Genomic DNA, 25,092 nt, shown 5'->3' with positions numbered 1-25,092 from the left:
ACAAATTACAGAAGTATGTTCAGAATGTACTCAGTTTTGGCACAATTCCTCTCTTTTCCCCTACACATTTTCATCCAGACCAAATGGACTGATTTATTTATTACATGCCACAAGAACACAACAACCAGGAGTCGCAAGTTGTGAACAACACTGTAGTGTTATAAAATATACATACATATACAACAAATATAAAATGTACTAAATTATCGTACTATGAAAGGTTTACCAAACAAATCTTCTATATACACATTTTACAATTTATTTTAAACCATTGTCAAAGCCAAAACTGTGACAAAATATAGTTGGTCAGATGCAGACGTTGGCTTTGAATCATTAATGTAATGCAGTAGTTTCTGCTTGCCTACTTGGAAAAAAACCCCAGAAAAATATTGGACATATTGGACAATAAAGTTTGATCTATATTTCATATGTCAGATGTCATCAATGTGTTGAAAGCTGTCTAGAACTCATTCAACTAGGAATATTCTTTCATAGACCTGTCAGACAGTATACACAAAAGAATATTTGTGGTCTGAAGTGTCTGGGTTGTTCAGTCTGCTGTTTCTGGAGTTTCAATTATTCATGGACAGGCTCTTTTCTTTATTTCATAAACACTGTAGACATTTCGAACTCAGCAAAGTAAATAACAAGTTCTTTTTACGTTCCAATGTATCCGTCTAACGTATACCTGAAGATCAATCATTCATCCTGTTATCAACATCATTTGAACAAAGTAACTATTAAATGGATAAAGATATTACAAAAGATTGCCATGAAATGTATAACAATCAATTTCCTCATCTCAAGCAGCGTTATCCTGCAAGACGTGTACCAACATCAGAAGTCTTGATCTGTAGCTATTTGATCCCTAATCACAACTACAGTATATCCTCCCTAAATGTACATTTACGCACACAGTTATTCTAGAACATTGATGCACAGAGCTGCCAGTTTTGAGACATCAAATAAAGAATAAATACTAATTGATTTCTTGCCTCTCTCAAACATATATAAATAACGTATGTTTGCTATCGTGGCACAGAAAGTTTGATTTGACTCTGAATCGGTCATGAGGGAAATCTCACTGTCTTCCGATAATGCTAGTCAAACAACTACTCCTGCTTTAAATAAAGTTGGAAGAATCGTCTGCATTTGCCATGAATGATGAAAAACAGATTTTCTGTCTTCTGAGAAACCTGCCAGCACAAAGAAAAATACACACTTGGCAGCCTTGGGCTTTTCCATTGATTTCCCTTGTAGAAGGAAAATAGAACATTAACGTATGTTTTAAGGATCTCTCAAGACATTCAGAAACAAAAAGTCTTGTATCAATATTACAGAGCTGTTGATAAGTCGAAGTGATCCTACACTTACAGAATGTGGAGGGAAATGAATGATTGATCTGTTTACCTTCAGTGTATGGGGGCCATGCAACCACTTATCATAGTGTCCCTCTGTCTGAATGTAAATACATATCCTAACGACAAAAAATATGGGCACTAAAGATTTGAATGTAGTTACCGTTCAGGTGTACATTTACAATACCGTGGCGTTGCATCTGAACACAATGTCTAATCACAATGACATTTCACATCATGCATGAACAGCATGCGATGCACAGAGAAGTCAAAGAACTCACAATCACTAATGCAATTGAACTAAGCACTTGCTTAAAAATGTCTCTGAGACAGTACCTTATTAAACAGACAAAATGGTGAATTGTGGGAACGATAGTTGGGTTGGGGGTGGAAGAACGTCTGTACCCTAAGTTACCCAAATGTTTGGCAAATCCAAAAGTGTAATTTCTTGAATGTGGTGTAATGGGTGGGATTGCGATGAGACCTGGGCATGTGTAAGGCCTAAAAACTGAAAAAAATACACCTAGAAAAGATTGTCTCATCACATTAATTGCACTACGCAAAAGAGTCATATCTGCTCTTGTTACAACAGAGAATTCCATACAATAACAGGAAGGAAAATTTCACCGTTAAAAACAGGCTTTTTGCAGCTCGCCTGAAAGCAAGGCATCCTGTAAAGGGTGTGACGCCAACAGCTTACCAAAGGTGCCAATGATTGGGGTTGACTTGGCAACACCAGGGACAGACTGTGTGCCAGTGGCGTTACACCATGTTAACAGAGGAATCAAGGTTTTGCCTCTGATTCACAGATGGCAGAAACTCTGTTGGCGAGGTAATGGCAAGCGGTAATCCAGGGCAACAATTCTTGACCTTGATCTGTATGGGGGCAGTTGTGTCATGGTGTGGGGTGGTATCACACATGACAGGCAAACTGATTTGGTTATTGTGAATGGACATTGAAATGGCCAGCGAAATGTTGACAAAGTTTTGTGTACTGACATTCTTCCATTTGCTAGAATCATCGCCAGAAATGTTAAACTGGAAGATGATAATGCCAGACCACATCATGCCCAGGTCATCACCGATTACCTCCGATGAGAAGACATATGGTCATTGGACTGGCCAACTAATCCCCTTATATGTCCCCAATAGAGCGCCTGTGGGATGTTCTCAGACGGGGAGTGTATGCCAAAGACCCAGCACCGGCCGATGTGGCCCAGCTTTCTCTTCAGGCAGAATGGGCAACCAATCGCAACCATATGTAGGTTAATCAACAGTATGCCACAAAGGTGACATGCATGAATCATCAACTTGGTGGCCACACCAAATACTTATCTACATGCCCCGAATTAATTTTCCAGACATTTATCATCATGACTCCTTCACTATCATTTCATCTGTTCCCTTATTTATTGTCGGAAGTATATGTATGCTAATTGTGGCTGCGGCCTCCATAGAAAAGTACAAGCATGGAGCTGGCTATGTCAGACCAAGGATCATAATCAGTAGTATATCTTGAACCAATCCCCTATCCGTGGCTCCTGGTATCTGAAGGGTTTACAATGTGTTTACTATGTTTACAATGAGTTGCAGTACATAAGACCACAGACCCTTCCATCCACGGTGCCATTGTGCACGTACTGTCAGCAACATCATGTTGGTATCATACTTTCCTTTACAAATATTGTTTAGGTTTGAGAATAGTAGACTTTTGACATAATATATTTAGGAGTGAAACAGTTAGATCATAGTCATGGTTGTTGTACATCCTTGGATTTATTGATGCCATATGTATCTCTGGTATTCCTTCTTGCATCCATATCAGGACACATGTCCTTCCCAGTGTGCAGATGAAGCTAGCTGTATTGCCTGTACAATCCACTTACCGGTACACATATTGGTATACAAGCGTTGTCATGAGGAATAATATATACCACAGGTAGTGTTAAAATCAAATATCCAAATACATATACAATTTTAACCTTAAAAAAAGCAGAATTTAAATGCTTAATCATCACCAAAATATATCATATCAAATGTAAGTTGCAAATATGAAAATGTGACTTATTCATATACTAACATAAATCAAATGAAGAAACACAGATTCATGAAATGAGTTATTTCTGATATGGTTACAAACATACATATGAGCGCAAGACTGTTTGGTTTGAAGTGGATCAATGATCAATTGACCATGGCTTATTTCAGTACGATAGCATAAGGTGCTGCTAAATAGGTTCCGGTTTGCCCACAGGTGTTTGGTATCAGGTTTTGAAGTTAAATATGCCATCTTAATGAAACCTGAAAGGTCCCTTGGGTTGTTGCTGCAGAGGTTTTCATTAACTGATGCATCAGTTTCACGATTAGCACAGCCACACATGACCAGTAAGTGGCAGCATTGAAATAGATTGTTCTCACAAGACTTTGTTTGGCACAAGAACAAAAATATAGGTTTTAAAGAACTCTCATAGGATATTTTAGAAAGAAGGCATTTCCATAAAGCGACACCATTTTTTAACACATTAGCTGTGTGGGTTAGTCTGCTGTACAAACAGTTTGAGCTGACTGTTTTACACTGAAGCATTTGCAACATATAAGGAAAGATTTAAATCAAATATGATATGGATATTAATGTTTGATATAACATTCCCATTCTGCTACATATTGTCAGTCAGGCATTTCCTATAAGTGTAAAGCCACATCCTCAAATTCGGGGTACAGGAACAATGACCAAGGAAGGTCATACTTCTATGTAAACAACTGTACATATGCTTACAGCATTATTCCAGCAATTTATCCCACATTGTACCTATGTGGGGAATCAAACCTGGACCTTTGGTGAGCTGAGCAACCACTTTAACTTTAGTTTGTTTGTCGTTTGACGCCGCACTCAGTCGCCTCTTACATCAGACCTGTTGCTGAGACCTATTCAAACGCGGATCTTCCCGGGTCCCACTTGAACTACATGGCTACCCAACCCTGCCTCAGTTACACAGAAGGCTGCAGGCTTTATTCACTCATGAATGGTCCATTCTAACAAAACTCGATTTGGGCCAACATATACAGTAACTAAGAGTCTAACAGGGAATCATTTTTTAATTGGCATCTTTAATTATCACTGATCAAGATAAACACTGAGCTTTCATTCTGGCACTAAATCACTAATGATCCCTATGTAATCAACAATTATGCCTTCAGGGTGCAACATTAGAGTAGATCATTACTTGTAGTCTAAGTTATTTGTTTGGTTGTTTGTTGTTTGTTTCACTCAGCAATATACCAGCTATACGGCGTTCTGTAAATAATCAAGTCTGGACCAGACTTTAGTCTAAGTTAAGTTACCGTATTCGACGTAATAAGCGCCCCGCTCTAATAAGCGCCCACGGCGATATTTGCTAATATATTGGCAAGTGAACAATCCCAATTAGCACTCCTTCCGATTGATCAATGTACACAAGATTTATTTATTCGTGTATAATACGCACTCGTGTGTTATATGCACCCTTATATATGGGCAGTTAAATTCTGGAAAAATATATCTGTCGTATATGAACAGTTCAGGCCGTCAGCATAAACCACGAAATGTGTCTTTCAACTCTGTTTTTTTCCACCAAAATAATATTCCAATAAGAGCCCCCTATTTCTAATTTTGTGAGCACCCTGGGCGCTTATTACGTCGAATACGGTAAATTGAGTAGGTCTACAAAATAATTTCTATGTACCAGAGCAATTATCTAATTTTTTTCTGATATCTGATTTCAATTTTCATCAATGTTCCCCCCAAAAGGATAACATTTCCATCAATGAGTATTAATTGTAGCCTACACCAGTCAGTTAACCTCACTGACTTACTCATGACTCCCTAACAAACATCTTATAGGTTGAGTGCAATATTCAAAGATGTACAATATAAGATGTCCTGAGGGGTAAATGGGTTGATGTACCCTGTGTGTGAACCTATATGAACAAATAATTATGACAGGCCATGGATGAACTTGACAGCAACTTTTGAAGTATTACTTCTTGTGGCTCAATCCGGTCAAGCTCTGGTGTAATACAAGCATATGGTACACGAGGGACATTGCCGCTGGAGAGGACAGATGGCCATTACCAGGGAATATGATGCTCCTACTGGAACATGTGCTTTAGACAGCTCTTCTCATATTGACTTTCATTCGCAGAATTGCTTGGATGTGAGATTGCGTTGTCTTGTCTACATCAACCAGCAACTGTACAGAGACATAGCAAGGTGCTGATGGACAGGCTCAGGCACCACTGAGAGTGCTGGGATTACCATCAAGTGACATCCAAAAGTACAAAATAACAGGGCATCAGGGACATGGAGTCGTTATGTATAGGATAAAACACGGCGCCAAGCTTATGCTGGGAGTTTTACTCTTAGATTCAGACAATTGACAATCAAATGTGTCGGAATAAATTGAGAAAATATATATCGAGCAAAAATATATTTTGGCATTAAAGAGTATATAAAAACCTATGTCAGTAGGGGTACAGGCTTTTATAAAGTATACCATAAATAACCTATGTCAGTAGAGATTCAGGCTATTGTATAGGTGGTGAAAACCCCTATCAGTGGTGATGTGGACATCATTCTGTCATTGAGCATAGCTGAACCAGACAATAAGATCTACAGATGTCAATATACGAATATCAGAGACATCCGAAAACAATACATGACATCTGTGATTATCCAACAGGGACACTTCAATGTAAGTCTTTCTGGACAGGAATTTTAATTCATAGCTGTTGTTAGTGCTATGACTGATGTTGTTAGTGCTATGACTGATGTTGTTAGTGCTATGACTGATGTTAGTGCTATGACTGATGTTGTTAGTGCTATGGCTGATGTTGTTAGTGCTATGGCTGATGTTGTTAGTGCTATGACTGATGTTGTTAGTGCTATGACTGATGTTGTTAGTGCTATGACTGATGTTGTTAGTGCTATGACTGATGTTGTTAGTGCTATGACTGATGTTGTTAGTGCTATGACTGATGTTGTTAATGCTATGACTGATGTTGTTAGTGCTATGACTGATGTTGTAAGTGCTATGACTGATGTTGTTAGTGCTATGACTGATGTTGTTAGTGCTATGACTGATGTTGTTAGTGCTACTGCTTACATTGTGAGTGCTATGACTGATGTTGTTAGTGCTATGACTGATGTTGTTAGTGCTATGACTGATGTTGTTAGTGCTACTGCTTACATTACTAGTGCTATGACAGATGTTGTTAGTGCTATGACAGATGTTGTTAGTGCTATGACTGATGTTGTAAGTGCTATGACAGATGTTGTTAGTGCTATGACTGATGTTGTTAGTGCTATGACTGATGTTGTTAGTGCTATGACTGATGTTGTAAGTGCTATGACTGATGTTGTTAGTGCTATGACTGATGTTGTAAGTGCTATGACTGATGTTGTTAGTGCTATGACTGATGTTGTTAGTGCTATGACTGATGTTGTTAGTGCTACTGCTTACATTGTGAGTGCTATGACTGATGTTGTTAGTGCTATGACTGATGTTGTTAGTGCTATGACTGATGTTGTTAGTGCTATGACTGATGTTGTTAGTGCTATGACTGATGTTGTAAGTGCTATGACTGATGTTGTTAGTGCTATGACTGATGTTAGTGCTACTGCTTACATTGTGAATGCTATGACTGATGTTGTTAGTGCTATGACTGATGTTGTTAGTGCTATGACTGATGTTGTTAGTGCTATGACTGATGTTGTAAGTGCTATGACTGATGTTGTTAGTGCTATGACTGATGTTGTTAGTGCTATGACTGATGTTGTAAGTGCTATGACTGATGTTGTTAGTGCTATGACTGATGTTGTTAGTGCTATGACTGATGTTGTTAGTGCTATGACTGATGTTGTGAGTGCTATGACGGTTGTTAGTGCTATGACTGATGTTGTTAGTGCTATGACTGATGTTGTTAGTGCTATGGCTGATGTTAGTGCTACTGCTTACATTGTGAGTGCTATGACTGATGTTGTTAGTGCTATGACTGATGTTGTTAGTGCTATGACTGATGTTGTTAGTGCTATGACTGATGTTGTTAGTGCTATGACAGATGTTAGTGCTATGACTGATGTTGTTAGTGCTATGACTGATGTTGTTAGTGCTATGGCTGATGTTAGTGCTACTGCTTACATTGTGAGTGCTATGACTGATGTTGTTGGTGCTATGACTGATGTTGTTAGTGCTATGACTGATGTTAATGCTATAACTGATGATGCTAGTGCTATGACTGATGTTAGTGCTATGGTTGATGTTAATGCTATGACTGATGATGCTAGTGCTATGACTGATGTTAGTGCTATTGTTGATGTTAGTGCTATGACTGATGTTGTTAGTGCTATGGCTGATGTTAGTGCTATGGTTGATGTTAATGCTATGGTTGATGTTAATGCTATGACTGATGATGCTAGTGCTATGACTGATGGTGCTAGTGCTATGACTGATGTTGTTAGTGATGTGGCTTACATTGTTAGTGCTATGACTGATGTTGTAAGTGCTATGACTGAGGTTGCTAGTGGTACGGCTTACATTGTTAGTGCTATGACTGACATTGTTAGTGCTACTGCTTACATTGCTAGTGCTATGACAGATGGTGTTAGTGCTATGACTGATGTTGTTAGTGCTATTGCTTACATTGCCAGTGCTATGGCTTACATTGTTAGTGCTATGACTGATGTTGTTAGTGCTATGGCTGACGTTAGTGCTACTGATTACATTGTTAGTGCTATGAGTGACATTATTAGTGCTACTGCTTACATTTTTAGTGCTATGACTGATGTTGTTAGTGCTATGACTGATGTTGTTAGTGCTATGACTGATGTTGTTAGTGCTATGGCTTACATTGTTAGTGCTATGACTGATGTTGTTAATGCTATGACAGATGTTGCTAGTGTTATGGCTTATAGTGTTAGTGATATGACCGATGGTGCTAGTGCTATGACTGATGTTGTTAGTGCTATGGCTGACGTCAGTACTATGACTCATGTTAATGCTATGACTGATGTTGTTAATGCTATGACTGATGTGGCTAGTGCTATGGTTTATGTGGCTAGTGCTATGGCTTATGTTGTTAGTGCTATGACTGATTTTGCTTGTGCTGTGGCTGACGTTAGTGCTACTGCTTACATTGTGAGTGCTATGACTGATGTTGTTAGTGCTATGACTGAAGTTGTTAGTGCTATGACTGATGTTGTTAGTGCTATGACTGATGTTGTTAGTGCTATGACTGATGTTGTTAGTGCTATGGCTGATGTTAGTGCTACTGCTTACATTGTGAGTGCTATGACTGATGTTGTTAGTGCTATGACTGATGTTGTTAGTGCTATGACTGATGTTAATGCTATAACTGATGATGCTAGTGCTATGACTGATGTTAGTGCTATGGTTGATGTTAATGCTATGACTGATGATGCTAGTGCTATGACTGATGTTAGTGCTATGGTTGATGTTAGTGCTATGACTGATGTTGTTAGTGCTATGGCTGATGTTAGTGCTATGGTTGATGTTAATGCTATGACTGATGATGCTAGTGCTATGACTGATGGTGCTAGTGCTGTGACTGATGTTGTTAGTGATGTGGCTTACATTGTTAGTGCTATGACTGATGTTGTTAGTGCTATGACTGAGGTTGCTAGTGGTACGGCTTACATTGTTAGTCCTATGACTGACATTGTTAGTGCTACTGCTTACATTGCTAGTGCTATGACTGATGTTGTTAGTGCTATGACTGATGTTGTTATCACTATGGCTTATGTTGTTAGTGCTATGACTGATGTTGCTAGTGCTATGACTGATGTTGTTAGTGCTATGACTGATGTTGTTAGTGCTATGACTGATGGAGTACTGCTGCTGGGTTGTCCTTGTTTGTATTCCCAGGGAACTACTGCAGTGTAGGACTGTTTATGACAGGAAATCCATTGGCTGCAATCAATGGGACGTGGTGGTGTTCCCAGTAGCTGGTGGAAGAACTCTCTCCCCAACAATTACCCTGACCCCACCTACCCACTCACAAGGACATCAGATGAGATGGTGGAGGAGGAAGAACTCTCTCCTCAACACTTACTACCACCCCACCTACCCACTCACAAGGACATCAGATGAGGTGGTGGAGGAGGAAGAACTCTCTCCTCAACACTTACTACCACCCCACCTACCCACTCACAAGGACATCAGATGAGGTGGTGGAGGAGGAAGAACTCTCTCCTCAACACTTACTACCACCCCACCTACCCACTCACAAGGACATCAGATGAGGTGGTGGAGGAGGAAGAACTCTCTCCTCAACACTTACTACCACCCCACCTACCCACTCACAAGGACATCAGATGAGGTGGTGGGGTGGGGAAGTCATACAGACACTCAATATACATAGCCTGATCAAATGCTTCTACATTGTATAGACAGGCAGAGGTCTCAAAATAATCGCAATTGTTGAGTTACTATGGATACCATACTTCATGAGAAAAGTGGATTCTTTTGTAAGCCAACACACACCTTTTGAAAAGGCAAACATGCATCTTTCACATGCATCTTAAACATGAAATCATCTGCTGACATGACATTAAAATTGCTTCTAAAGGGACATCTACCATCCATTAATCACTATTTACGAGCAAACATTCCTAACTTCAGTAATGAAAGTCTGTATATAATTAATGTGACGTACAGATCATAGACAATTTTATCCACACTATTTGCCCATGTTTCACAATTGGTGCTGGTTCTCAGTGAAGCTCCTTCACAAAAATAGTATTGATTCAAACCCCCTAGCTCGTCATCATATTGTCGTTAATGTCAGAGGAGAGCAGGACATTGTGATGTCCAAATGTCTGTGATGGAATTCTGTTAAGCAGTGGAGGACAGGATTAGTTGATCATTACCACAGTTAGGGCTTGCCAACCCTTGGGTGCGTGTCACCGATGTTGTATTTGCATGGAGCATCTACAGCCCAGAATATCAGTAAAACAGGAATAAGTCTTCATAAGAACTCACATAATCCTATCAATTCTGTAATGAGCTGTTGTCATATAATATGATATGAAGAAATATCCCAGACAATATCCTATTGAGAATATCTGAGGTCTGATGTGAATGTCTTGTACACATGGCAATCTTATGGCTATCTGATGAACAATATTATCTTACAGCTTCTCATGTCAAGGTAATTCTGGCTGTTGAAATTAATTTTGCCGTCATGATGAATGTGTCAATACTATACCACCCCAGGAAGGAAACTAAACAATTCAAAATCAAACCATTGTTGGATCCGAAGTGACAGCCTGTCCATGTTTCTGGCCAGTTTGTAGCACAGACACATGCACAGGCTTCTTCAAATATAGGCATAATCAGGAATCATTCTAAATTGAAATAATGGAAGGATATATTTTATTTTCTCTATAGGTAGGCTGAGACAAACTGAAAATTGACAAGCTGTAGACAGACACTTGATGCAGGGGCCTGACTATTTTTAGCATTAATTCCTGCTTGTTTGTGGTGATGACTAACATGTGTGTCACTTGTGCCTAATTTGTTTGATTTTTCCCAAATTTTTGTATTTCAATTCGCACACAAAATATAAATCAGAGTTTACCCAAGTGAAGTGATCTATCATCCCTAAAGTTTTGTCTATTCTAAAACTTTAACTAACAATGGTTCAGAAAAAGTACTGAAACATGTTTATGCAATACTTATTTAGGAATGATATCACTGCTTGACATGAAGCTTCCATAAGCAGTCAAATATCAATTGGTGCATGCTTAAATATAAACAAAAACAGGAACCTGGCACATTCATCATCATAGATATCTTCTCCTTCATTGAATAGTTATTTCACAATTTCTGTTTAATTGCATTCTATTTGAAAGCATTTACAGCTGATTCTTTTATAAAGAAAAATACATTAAAGTTTGCAGTTTTCAAGTATTCATTTTTATCACATAATGAGTAGGTTTCTCTGCAGGATAAAGCCAATGGAAAAAACCCGATATCCATTGGGGTCATATGCGGATAGAGATGCAAATATCAGTAGTCAAGTAGGGACTACTTTCAGTGTTTACAAACACCGAGGTTCGCTAAATACAATGCTTATTCCTAATACAGGATATTTACCATCCCCAAACACACTAGTGTGATAACCTCTATATAATTCTATTAAGATTTTCAACATATCTGGAACTAAACCCCACCATCATATGACAAAATGGTGCAATACTCTGCTGTGTACAAACAGGTTTATGCCTGGATAGATCTTCATGCACAGTATCAGTATCAATATCTTGTATCACTAGTGAATGTTTACGGCAGGCCCAATCAATGAATTACAGTCAATAATTTATTTTTCTCTCTTTAGACATATAATTATTGTCCTCAGATTTGTGAATTGTGTATGTGAAATGCAATGCTGTCAACTCAAGATATACTGCTTTGAGGCAAGACTCATACTACCCTGCACCAAACCATGTTTGTTTGTTGTTTAACACTGCACTCAGCTATATGACAGCGGTCTGTAATCGAGTCTGGACCGGACAATCCAGTGACTGACAGCTTACACTTGGCTGGTTGGTTTGTTGTTGTTTAACACTGCACTCAGCAATGTTCCAGCTATATGACGGCGGTCTGTAATTAATAGTGTCTAGACCAGACAATCCAGTGATTAATATCATGAGCATCGATCTAAGCAATTAAGATACAATGACATGCATGAACCAAGTCAGCGAGCCTGACCACCCGATCCCATTAGTCGCCTCTCACAACAAGCACAGTTGCCTGTTACGGCAGGCATGGGTTGCTGAAGACCTATTCTACCCCGGATCTTCACGGGTCACCAAACTATGAGCAATCCTTCAAATAGTATGATATGTCAAGACAAATAATGTATACGCATATATCTGAATGATTATGGAGATCAGGTATCTAACTCCCATCCTGAATGTCTTGGTATGACTGCTGTCTATGATAATTACGTCACATCAGAATTGTTTAATTTCGGTGTCTATGATCCTAGACATTTGGAAACATATATGCTACATAAGCAGAAGATGCTTACAAACAGAAAACTGTAAATGTTTGTTGTCAGATTAGATACAGTTTAAAAGTTGAGTACCATGGAAATCCTGCAGGCTCAAATTAACATCCGGGATGAATAATGCCATATATCTCCATACTAGATTGTGCAGACATGGCCCCCTAGCCAAGTCAATAGGTTTTCTGATGGACTGATACTGGAAGGTCTGGTAGGTCTTGTTTTAACCCCTGCCCTTATTGCTTCATTTTTTCAGTGATGTGTCTGGAACTTCCCCCATCCCTGGCCATTATCTACTCAGACACTCCTTGCAGCATCTATTGAGTGGGTCAGCACACTGGTACACAGGATAAACAGGCGGCTTAAGATTATTGCACTGTTACTAGGTCAAGCTGACAAAATACACTTTTATTCATTATGGGTTTTAAAAGATGCACATTTAATGTGCATGCTGATGGTTTATACTTGTTCTCAGTGTCACTTCATTCAGTCTTGTATTCAGAGCATACACCAGGAACTAAAATTATTTTGCATGTAGTAGGCATCATAAATTTAACTTGTACTGACCTGTTACCATAGTTACTGAGGCATTTGTTATAGTTTTATCACCTTATGAACTTGTATTTGGTATTTTGTTATAGTTGTACTGACCTGTTACTGAGGTACGTGTCGTAGTTATACTGACCTGTTCTGAGGTATGTGTCGTAGTTATACTGACCTGTTCTGAGGTATGTGTCGTAGTTATACTGACCTGTTCTGAGGTATGTGTCATAGTTATACTGACCTGTTCTGAGGTATGTGTCATAGTTATACTGACCTGTTACTGAGGTGTTATAATTATACTGACCTGTTACTTAGGTATGTGTCATAGTTATACTGAAGGGTTACTGAGGTATGTGTCGTAGTTATACTGACCTGTTACTGAGGTGTTATAGTTATACTGACCTGTTACTGAGGTATGTGTCGTAGTTATACTGACCTGTTCTGAGGTATGTGTCGTAATTATACTGACCTGTTACTGAGGTATGTGTCGTAGTTATACTGAGCTGTTCTGAGGTATGTGTCGTAGTTGTACTGACCTGTTACTGAGGGATATGTGTCGTAGTTATACTGACCTGTTACTTAGGTATGTGTTGTAGTTATACTGACCTGTTCTGAGGTATGTGTCAAAGTTATACTGACCTGTTCTGAGGTATGTGTCGTAGTTATACTGACCTGTTACTTAGGTATGTGTCGTAGTTATACTGACCTGTTACTTAGGTATGTGTCGTAGTTATACTGACCTGTTACTAAGGTATGTGTCGTAGTTATACTGACCTATTACTAAGGTATGTGTTATAGTTGTAATGACCTGTTACTGAGGTACGTGTCGTAGTTATACTGACCTGTTACTGAGGTATGTGTCGTAGTTATACTGACCTGTTACTGAGGTATCTGTTATAGTTGTACTGACCTGTTACTGAGGTGTTATAGTTATACTGACCTGTTACTGAGGGATGTGTCGTAGTTGTACTGACCTGTTACTGAGGTATTTGTTGTAGTTGAAGACCTGAATGTCAATAACCTCCTCACTCTCAATAGGACGAGCCACTGGCCACTCAAATGACTGAAAAAAACATTCATTTGGAGATAATTGTCACAAACAACATCTTGTCAAAGAAAGGTCACTATTTTGTGCTTCAGACAGCTTTTACGTGTTTTCAACTTGTTTTGATGTTTTCCAATATATTTCCATCAGATCTATTATTCTGATGCGATTCCCCTCTGTGTCAAGATCTGAGGACACCTCCACAGGTCACTTCAGGTGAACCCTGAGTGAACTTTGACCCCAGTCTAGAGACGGCAGAATGAGGTTTTGAGCCAACCAGCTGTTCATTTTTCAAAACTGATTCATTTTCAGTTTTAGAAATTTCAATTTGTAGATATGAAAACACATAGAACGCAAATATTCCATTGACTGGGGGGGGGGGTAGATACCATGTTGCTCAAAAACAATAGTGTGTATAACAATATGCATGTATACTCACATGCAAAAGAAAGGCAAGTGGTTTTAAGTAAATAGGTAACAAACACGGAACCATAAATTGATACGAATTTTAGCATGTAGTGAAGCCTGATGGTGTTATCAATATTTTTGGTTGCATTTTGGAAGCCCCGAGTAAAAATGTAACATAAAATACGAATCGCCAAATCGCACCATTTCAATGAATATGTGGGTATCATGCACCCATTTTTCGCGAAATTGAAAATGCACAAACTGTCACGAACTGTAGTGGGTATCAAACTGTGGCCAATTCTTGGACCTACCACTCCTTGGTCAACAATGCCTCGCCTAACTCAAATTCAGAGAAACCAGGCTATGGGACATTTGGAACCTGAAGAGTCTGTCCAAGATGTTGCCTGTCATTTCAATGTTAACATAACCACAATTTACCTTCTCCTGCATCGATACAATGCTACACAGACCACAGATGACATTCCTCAGAGCGGTCGTCCTAGGACCACACCTCGACAACATCGGCAGATTACCCGTCAAAACCAGCGACATATGTTCCTAACTGCAAGTGAAAGTGCTCGACAGACCATAGGAACAACATAATCGACACATTAGCCAGGACACTGTGATCCGACGTCTCCGTTCCAACAACCTCAGATGTCGCCGACCAGCACATCCTCCTGTTCTCCAACCACGGCATCGACAAGCACGACTTCAGTGGGCACAGGGTCATCACAATTGGCATCATCGTGAGTGGAGGCGTGTCATCTTCTCGGATGAAAGTCGCTTTTGTGCCTCCCATGCAGATGGAAGAGTCAGAATTTGGCGGCGTCGACGTGATCGTTTCGCTGACAGCAACGTTGCGGAAAGGGATCCATGGGGTGGACCTAGCGTCATGATATGGGCAGGGATTGGACTTAATGCGAGACTTGGACCCATGTGCTTTCTGAATGTTGGTCAAGGTCGGGGACACGGCGTCACTGCTCAGCGGTATATCGACCAAGTGATCAGATCCCATGTTGTTCCATTTTTTGCACAACATCAACAACACATTTTCCAGCAGGACAACGCTGGTCCCCATGTTGCCAGAGCTACCATGGCCTTTCTGCAACAACACAACATCTGTGTTCTACCGTGGCCAGCCCTCAGCCCTGATCTGAACCCCATCGAACACTTGTGGGATGATGTTCAAAGGCGTCTGCACAATGTGCGCCCAGTCCCTACAACTGCCGATGAACTACGCACAGCTGCTCTGGATGTGTGCAGGAGGATCCCTAGGGCCTTCACAAATCGTCCGATCCACTCAATGTACAGGAGATGTGTGGCAGAGATTATTGCTAATGGTGGTCACACCAGGTATTGACTGACATTTTGGGTAATGACCCGAAACTGTGTAAGCCCTTAACATTTGAAAAAAAACAATTATGTCATCTGCCTTTTAATCCATTAAACTGTCTTCAGTCAAATTTTTGTCAATCTTGCCCTATTAGTATTTCTTGTCTTTACTGTTGAAAATAAATAACATGTATACTGCATACTCGACTTGCGCTTCTTTTGCGTGTGAGTATATATGTGCATCCCCTCTACAAGTTGTATTTCTCTTTTGAAAAGTGCACACTATGCACAATACGGTAATGGTGCAGCTGTATTTCTTGGCAGCTGGAAGTCCCCAAGTTTTCAAGATACAGACATCAGATATGCTTGTCTGAATGCATTACTCACTTGTACCAAAAACTTAGAAGCCTTGATGCTGATTGGCTGATCAGAAAATTCACCTGATGCAATCTCCTGAGTCCTCAGATTTACATGCAGAGAGGTACTGTATCGAAGTAAGAGATAAGATTTTAATGAGATTTAGACTTTTAGCTGTATGGTGATAGTTATTGACTTTCACCACCATCGTGTTTAAACAACTGAGTGCTCAGGCTTTGAATCTACCAATGGTGTGTGCCCATGTGTAATAATGTTTCTGAGGGTATGATAGGTTGTGGCATTAACACTTTCATCTTTCAAGCAGGAAAATGCTTACCCTTTTTTGCGTCATCACTGATTTTCAGAGATCCATTTATACAATTTTCACTGCTGTTTTGCCTTTTACACCCAATGGAAACTGTTTCGGTGAATATTATAGATCATTAAATAACAGACATCAAAATATCACAATTATCAAAATTATACAGGTCATAAAAGAGGCAAAATAGATAAAGGTTATCATTATTTCACTACATGCCATATTTACTGCATATCAATTTACACAATCACTTGTAAATGAATTGGTGAGGAATGGGTAAAACTTCCTATTGCTGGTTCACTCAGGAACCTAGCACTCAAGCTTTCTATGTTATTTCAGTGAAGCGAGACTCTGATATATTTTGTTAATCCTGCAATAATTCAATCCTTTTTTACCTTCGATGAAAACATTTAACGACACCTTGATTGTTACTTTGACGATGTGGTGTACAGCAATATTCATGCCCTCACCCACATGATTTTTTCATGAAAGTGATTTGGTGCAGTCATAGACTTGCCATTACACAATGCCACATTAAAACTTATCCCATAACCTATCAGCCACTCGGGAAAATTATTACACATGGGCACACTTCATCAAGTTGTCGAAGCATTATGGTGATAAAGGTCAAGCAAACACACCATACAGCTAAAAGTCAAAATGCTAAAAAAAATCATGACATGTCTTGTGTAAACCTTCACCCATTTCAAATATACCTGCTGTAATGGCGGTGTACATGACAAAATGACCTCCAGTTCTGAGAGGACACTGTTGCTCGGATCATCCATGTCAAGCATGAAGTTCATGGCTATATTGTTTAAGAAGATAAATACAAAATCTAAAACTTGTGTGGATGGACAAGGTCGATCAATATGCCGATACAGCTCAAAAGAACATTCAGTTCAGTTGAACCAAGTTACAAAAAGGCCAGGATGGATATAGAATGTAGGATATTTTCTCTACTTTAACACCATGTTTTCACAGCTAAGTTTCCAAGCCATGAAAATATCATTGAGGCACTTGTGTGGATGTTGTACATCTAATTACATGCATGGAAATATGTGCATAATCCACCTGCTTCAGGTGGTCTAACCTTAGTGCACCACTTAACTTCATGTTTAAGGAGAGGATATTGATGTTTTGGCATATATCGAACCAACAGTCGACCATCATGTTGGTCTGGTCTCTAAACACAGGCTTCCCATGCATGTCTGTAACAATACACTTGAAGAAGGTCAGTTGGTGCTCACCTCATCAAACAGGCATGTGTCTTCTGAGTTCTCATGGGTTCTTGTGTAGTGGGACACACCTGGAAGCACAAAACAACACAATCAATTAACAATCAAACAATATGCAATTCTCTTATATCAAAAACTTTACTTCATCAAGACAATTCTCCTTCATATTATCAAACAATTCCATCTCAGTTCATGAAATATTTCTGGCAACCGGCCCAAAAGAAATAGTTTCAAAGTAAATATCAAATATGCAGTTATTTCTGTTTGAGGGACTGTATAATTTCAAACTGTATGAAATGTTTAGGAGTTACAGGCAATATCATCAGTTTACTATAAATATAAAATGAAATTTATGTTCTTATTGGCCATGCCAATCCTATCAGCATTCACTACTTTGTGCCAACTGTAGACATATCATTTACCCACAAATATTGTAGAAATATTGGAGATAATTGATCATCTCTATCTATAAATTATAGGAGCAGTAGAAGAATAGATGGAAATCATGTTGAGACGGTTCCATCCAAAGGCAGTCTCAGTTTCAGCTTTTCATCAGGTCTGTACTAATCTTTCCAACTGTTACATTCAAGCTCCAGAATTGGGCTAGACCCCTATAATGAAGCTGTCACATTTGTCTACACTACACCTAAATGAAGTTATATGCAGGCAGATGGCACATCAATTCTGGCATTCTGCATGCCAGTTTCTACCCACGCACACAATTAAAAGGTTAGTATGAAGACACTCCACTATGGAATCACTGGTCTTGTTCCAGGCATATATGAAATAAGATATACCAAGACTGCATTTTCTCAGTACAGTGGTCCCTCGCTACAACGCTACCAATGGGGTCCAAATAATTGGTGGGCGTTATAGACGATGAGCCGTTTAACCGAGGCCGAGGCGGGGGAGCGCGCTCGGCAAATCTCAAATCATCAATATGTGTTTATCTCACGTCACGTCAAAATAGTATATATTTTTATGGACCTAGATCTACCTGTAATATCATTCATTTGTTAAATCTGTCACATTTCACAATGTCTGAAAAACGTATTCCATTTCAATTTATCATTTTTTATCGATAAATTAAAAAATTATTCATTATTTCCCGCGATGTTATTGAAAATAAAATTCTCGGACACACATTTCGACAACGGGTCCGCATCAAACATGTCAAAGAGCAAAATAAAGACGTTTTAAGCAAATCTTTAAATATATTATACAAAGTGATAAATAAAATCAACAAAAATATATCTAAAAGTAATCAAACTTACATCTAAGTTATTATTTACATCGTTTCGTGCGATCGCGTGTAATGTAAGTCAAATGACATCTCGGATTTCGTCGCCTTGAATTCTCGGCTCAGACACAACGTTTAATGCAAAAATATATGCATGAAAAATCTTTGTCACAGCTCGTAACCTAGCACGATACATTCGCGAAGTTCCATATTTTTAATATATATCGTGATTTCCTGCTTAAAACGTTCAGAATAACACGATTTAACAAAAAATCTTTCGCTAACTTCTGAAATTTATCAAACACGAGCTTGGTATCACAGCTATAATTTGATTGGCTGCCTGAGGTCACGTGCTCAAAATTGACCAATCACTTGCCGCGGATGTTTTCAAACAGATTATTAGAACACCATTCAGCGATAAACGGTTGATAATGCAATGAGAAGCGTTATGTGCAAATGAACAACGAACAACAATACAATTATGTCTGTGTAAAACTCTCAGTAATAAAAGAGTACATAAATTTTGGGAGCCATGCATTACCGCGAGTAGTAACTGAGGTAGAGCTTTATCGAAGAGCACAATAGCGAGGGACCACTGTATCAGTGGGTTTGCATCTTTAGATAAGTGTGCGGTGTCATTACCAACATTTTACTCATTTTTGTGGGAGGAAAGCCTGAATTGATGCAGGTCTCAGATGTTTACCACAAGCCCACAAGCACAGGTTTGGTGCCGACGAACTAAGAAACATCATCGGGTTAAACTCGGATTTGAAACCACAATCATAGGTATCTCGCATGCACAAAGGACGCAACTCTGCACAGTGAATTGCGGCATCATAAATTAGTATAATAAATTAGTAATAAATGTTATTTTATTTATATAAGCCTTTTGTAATATATTTAATATAGCTCAGTTATATAATATTTTTGGGTATGTAAATTTGTTATGAATATAATATTTTGATATAGCTCAGATTATATGTACCTTTCCCCCTAATACAGATTGACATATCTCGCCAACATTTGGATGCAGTCGTTAGACCATGGCGTTTTTCTGTGTTGCCAAGCTACATCTATGGGGAACAACTCACTAGACACTACCCTCTCAAAGATAACATCGTCCAATCTATGACATCATCTCGGGAAATGATGTCATGACAGAACAATGTTTTGTTATTGTCAATTGTGATTTATCTAAAAGCTATCTTATATATATAGGAATATAAAATAGAACTGAAGAAAGTGGTGACATATTGTATGCTGTGATTGCCCCCCAAACATATGTAGTTTTTATCTGGGAATATGTGAATCAAAGTGCTTTGCTGCATCTTACTTTTGAATTGATTTTGAGCATTTTCTAATTGATCATCACATCTTCACTGACAGATCATTTTCATAGAATAACTGAGTACATGATCCAAAAAAGTAAACTATGATTTTCAACATTAAATGTATCAAATGTCATTTTTGTCACATATAACACATCAAGAAAAGCACAACCATGGGAAGGGTTTCAGAATGGCAGCCCACAATTAATCAGTTCATTTCCCCTTTTCAAGACCTGACCATGAAATGAAAAAGGGCAAGTTTTGCAACTTGACACGACAACTGAAAATAATACAGATGATATTTTAAAAACCTTTTAACTTAAATATAATTTTATTTTCCAATATTTTCAATGGATTCAATTCACCTTTTGGAATGGCAGCATGTTGGAATGGATTCCTATGTGAGGACACCATTTGTTTGTAAACAATAGCTGATAACCTTCAAGCTTACTTGGCTCTGATCGCCTTATTCTGTGAGAGAATTTTCTGCTCCAGTGACCACACTGCGGGTTTAAGCTTATTATGTGACTGGACTTTTCTCTTGTTTGTAAACAATCGCACATATTCTGAAATAAGATCAGACCGGCCTCATGCAAGCCTTTCAGTTCACTTTACATATTGTTTTGCATAATAATATAGAACTTTGGATAGGAGAGTGATAGGCTTCAAACAACAAAGACATAGCTATATCATAATCTAGGCTTTAATAAACCTTGGCTTCTAATCAAATCAAGCTGGCAATTAGTCTTTTGTTATACACATCCATAAGAAAACACACACGCTTTCATTTCAATTAGCCTCTATCTAAAATCATGTATTGAAGCCAGTTTGCTCTCCGCAGCGCTTGTTGGCTTTGCTGTGCAGAGCTCTACTGTTTTAGTTTGAGAATTGAATTGTGCATGAACGAAAGGTATGATGACACACTCATACTTTAGCGCATTATTTCATGCATGATTTGAAAACCCAGAGAACCGTCAATGTACTATTTGTTTAAAGACTTAAAGGTATATTGCTATCTGTCCCGATAAAACTGCAAAATGGGGAATTCAAACAAACTGGAAGTGACAGTTTTATGAGAGCTATGACTGACAACAACAAAGATCTCTGTTTTCCTGGAGATTATTGGAAACTGGCATTGAGAGTAATAAGAGACTTCATCATAAACATTTTGAACAAACTAACCCAATGCAGAAAATAAACATTATAACATTGAACCTGCTAACCTATTGTGTCATTAATAACATGCTATGAAAAGCTATACAAATTGCCAAGTTGGCAACCTGCACATCATGGCCATTGAGGTTAAACAGTTTTCTTCACCACACAAGTAGGAAATACCATGTCCAGTGATAATCTGATGCAATATGAGCTTTCATATATCTGACTCTATCCAGGATAAGATTCTGCTGAGACATTGCAACCAGATGCAATTTAACTCATCAGATTGGAGATGAATAATGAAACTGTTATCAGAATGAAATATGTGAATCTTGTTATATTTCTCTATAAAATCAATAAGTTCAGTATTTGTGGTGCGTCTATGGTTGGATCACCTGCAATCTAACAGGGCTATGTAACTGCAGTAAATTATTGATCATCTGGCTCACAGTTGTTTGGTTTCTACAATCCTCACTGCTCCTGAGGAACATGCACAAGTGGATGCTTGGCTATATTTTCTTGTACAAGGATACAAGTAACACAATCCATACACGATAGACAGAACAAATTTCCTGTTGATCCACTATTGATCGGAATGATGAGTACTACAGCATAATTAAAGCACTAGAGAGGTGGCGCTTCTTTAAATTTTAGACTTCCCTTGATTAATCAACTTTAGAACAGAATAGTAGTTTGATCCTACTACTGCTAATGGAATACTGACACTGCCATTTTGAAAAAAAGTGACATTTATTTGGATGTACTAATACAAAATTAATCAAATCAATTTGGCATTGGCTCTCCACCCATGCTAAGTCCTTTCAGACTTCAATACTGTAAGTATTCCGCCTAACAACATGAACAGATCAATTGTTGCAGCTGTAGGTCTTAACGCATACATGGGAATTCCATCTCATCCCATCTCCATGACTGGTTCAAGACAATACCAACATCAATTGCCAAAGTACAAGACAGGACTACAGGAATGTTTATGCTTTGTTATCAATAACAAAAATGGCTCACAGAAGTATGAACCAAGGACTGAGATGATTGAAAATTAATCCAAAAGCATTATTGGTGACTACTACTTGTGAATTATGTAATGTGCTACAATGTTGGGAAGAGTACAATGTGTTCTGTGCCATGAATGTGGCAGAATGTCTGTTGCTTCTCAGGAGTAAAAACTAACTAATCCTGCGGCCAACAGAACACACTATCTGACACTAACTGGCCTTTTCAAACATGGGTGTCAGACTGATTAGACACTTTCTCCACAACACACTTCACAACACTATCCTAATCAATGTTTCAAATTCGACTTTTCAAATTCACTGAAAATGTCTTCCTGGTTAACCATATCAAACAGAATCTTACATTTAAAATGAAAAGTAATTTTCTACAGAAATGTCCACCATAATTGTGATGTACTACCGGTATCTATTTTGAATGAAAAGTAAAAAGTTATGAGTGTTATGGCTTTACAGCTTTTGGTTACCACAGATACAGAAGAAATGACATAAACACGTTTTGGTCTGTCAAATTACAATTTCAATAATTCTTTGACTGGGTTGCTCTGCAGTGTTCTTGAAGCTCAAGGTATACCCCAGCAAATAAGCATGCCTGATGTAACTCTATGGCACACATAAAAATAACTACCAAAGCATTGGGATGTAACTTGAAGAGCTGGGTAAACGAAATACACAGGACTCTGTGCTCCTGATAAATAAATCAGGGTGGGAATGATGATGAGCAACTGAGATGGATGTTGGTGGATCTGATCAGCTGTATCGATCAAACACCTTCAGTTTGCTTTCACACACCAATCTAGGAGCGCTGATTGCCCAGATGTACCAAGGCCAATACCATGTTAAAAATAATCAGCCCAGCACATTTATCTCTTAGACAAAGCACTTTCTTCTACAAAATCACACTTTTTACTTCTCTGCTTTGGCATCTGTGCTTTGCTCATCCAGAATAAATTCTTTATGCTAACTATAAGCCCCTTGGACTGAAACCTACTTTTGTTCCATATGTATCTTTCATGAGAAATTGGAGATACTGTATCTATTTCAGCATACAGTCAAGGAAGGCAATCCAGGCAAGAATCAGTAAATAACCACATCATTCAGGCCCACTTCTTCACATCATGATAAAATTACGTCCAGAATAGGAAAGATTCTATAAACGACTGCTACACATGATAATGATGCCATAGTAAGGATACACTGACAAAATGTAGAAACCCCACAGAGGACCTAGTTACCCAATCATCTCCTCAGCAATGCTTTCATGCCCATTCTTTCACAACAAATATGAATTGCTGTCAGTGAGGTACCCTGATGACATGAGTGGTTTACAGTGAGCCAGTGTATCACTGTATAACACTTGTGAGATGGTTGACCAAGACAGCTGACAGTCATTACAGCAGACAGGGTCACTGAACACATCAACAAAAGCTTTTAAGATGATCAATCAACACGTTCGGGCAATTCTGATAAGTAGAGAGTTTTAAATCAATATCACTGCTGCCATTTTGTAGGATTCCATACAAAAGATGCTTCTGTCAGGTGCATCGTTATCTCCAATCAGGGGTTATAGTTTAAAATGTGATACTTTGTACTTCATAATGCTTATACCAAATGTACTGTAAGTTAATCTGATGAAATAAGATCCAAATCAGATGATTATAAAGTGGCCAGGTCAGATGATTCTTGTTGAAGTAAGAATATCATGTCAACAAATATTTTTATAGAGAGGCTGGCATATTAACACAAACCAAAAGAATTGCACTAAGGAATAAGTACATAGAGGCACTTTTGACATTGATAGTACAGATGAAGGTGAAACATGAGAGTTGCAATATTTTTCATCCACTTTTACCTGACCTATATTTGATATGGCAAAACAAGTATTCAAATATCACATTTAATACTCAGTTCCAAGAAGTCCACATTAAATACAAAAGTGCTTCATCCACAAGTATCTGCTGAAATAAATCCACTGGATATATCATGCAAAGAACCTATAAATAAATTGGCAGCACAAAGAAAGCCTAAAGTGTATAAAGTGTTACACCACAAGAGTATAGAGCTGTGCATCATTAGTGCTAAATAAAAGATACTTTCTCATAAAAACAACAACTTTGAAGTATCAATTCCAGGGCAAATCTGTTCTGATGCTGTTCAGCTTTCTAACAGCATGTACACATATGGAACAACTTGTAAGCTCAGAAAGCCTTCATCTTCACCAATTCTTAGTCTACAGGACAATTAATTTGTCAGTTTAACATTTTAATTAACACAAAGAAACAACACACTTATGAGAAAAAGGCCAACTATGTGTATCAAGTTTAAAGGTGTAGGTATGTGCATATTCAGAGAGTACAATATCTGCATTTACCTGAAAACACTCTTGATCTAGTCAATCTCTTAAAGTTGAAATGCAAAGACAAGTCAACTGTTCACCTGCAAAGCCACATGACCACAGAGTACAAGTCAAAAAAAAGGGAAAAGCACTGGAACAAATGCAAACATACGTAAAACTATCCTTTATCATTTGTGTGACAAATATTTATTCAGAAGAAGAGATTTCACATAAATGAAGCCCAAGCAAAGAGCCCAAAGGGGCAGTTTATCTTGGTATATCATCATAGCCTGGCATAGTGGCACGGATATTAATTTAGTGTTGACCTTATCCTCA

The 25,092-nt window shown here is 38.4% G+C and overlaps 1 protein-coding gene across 6 annotated transcripts in view; it reads right to left on the bottom strand.

The window, feature by feature from the left end:
* Positions 1-25,092, bottom strand: part of LOC124146190 (otoferlin-like) — a 243,900-nt gene that overhangs the window by 147,765 nt on the left and 71,043 nt on the right. For all 6 annotated transcript variants that reach the window (XM_048399771.1, XM_046516364.2, XM_046516363.2 and 3 more), the window contains exons 2-3: positions 17,680-17,738; positions 13,940-14,028 (exon numbers count right to left, since the gene is read on the bottom strand). In XM_048399771.1, coding sequence (XP_048255728.1) covers positions 13,940-14,028; positions 17,680-17,738 — 148 coding nt within the window. The remainder of the gene's footprint in view (positions 1-13,939; positions 14,029-17,679; positions 17,739-25,092) is intronic.

This window comes from Haliotis rufescens, unplaced genomic scaffold, assembly GCF_023055435.1.
Source record: "Haliotis rufescens isolate VD_foot unplaced genomic scaffold, xgHalRufe1.0.p SCAF_2, whole genome shotgun sequence".
NCBI classification, from domain to species: domain Eukaryota; kingdom Metazoa; phylum Mollusca; class Gastropoda; order Lepetellida; family Haliotidae; genus Haliotis; species Haliotis rufescens.
The sequence above is the reverse complement of the archived record's forward strand: the minus strand, read 5'-3'. Positions and strand labels throughout refer to the sequence as shown.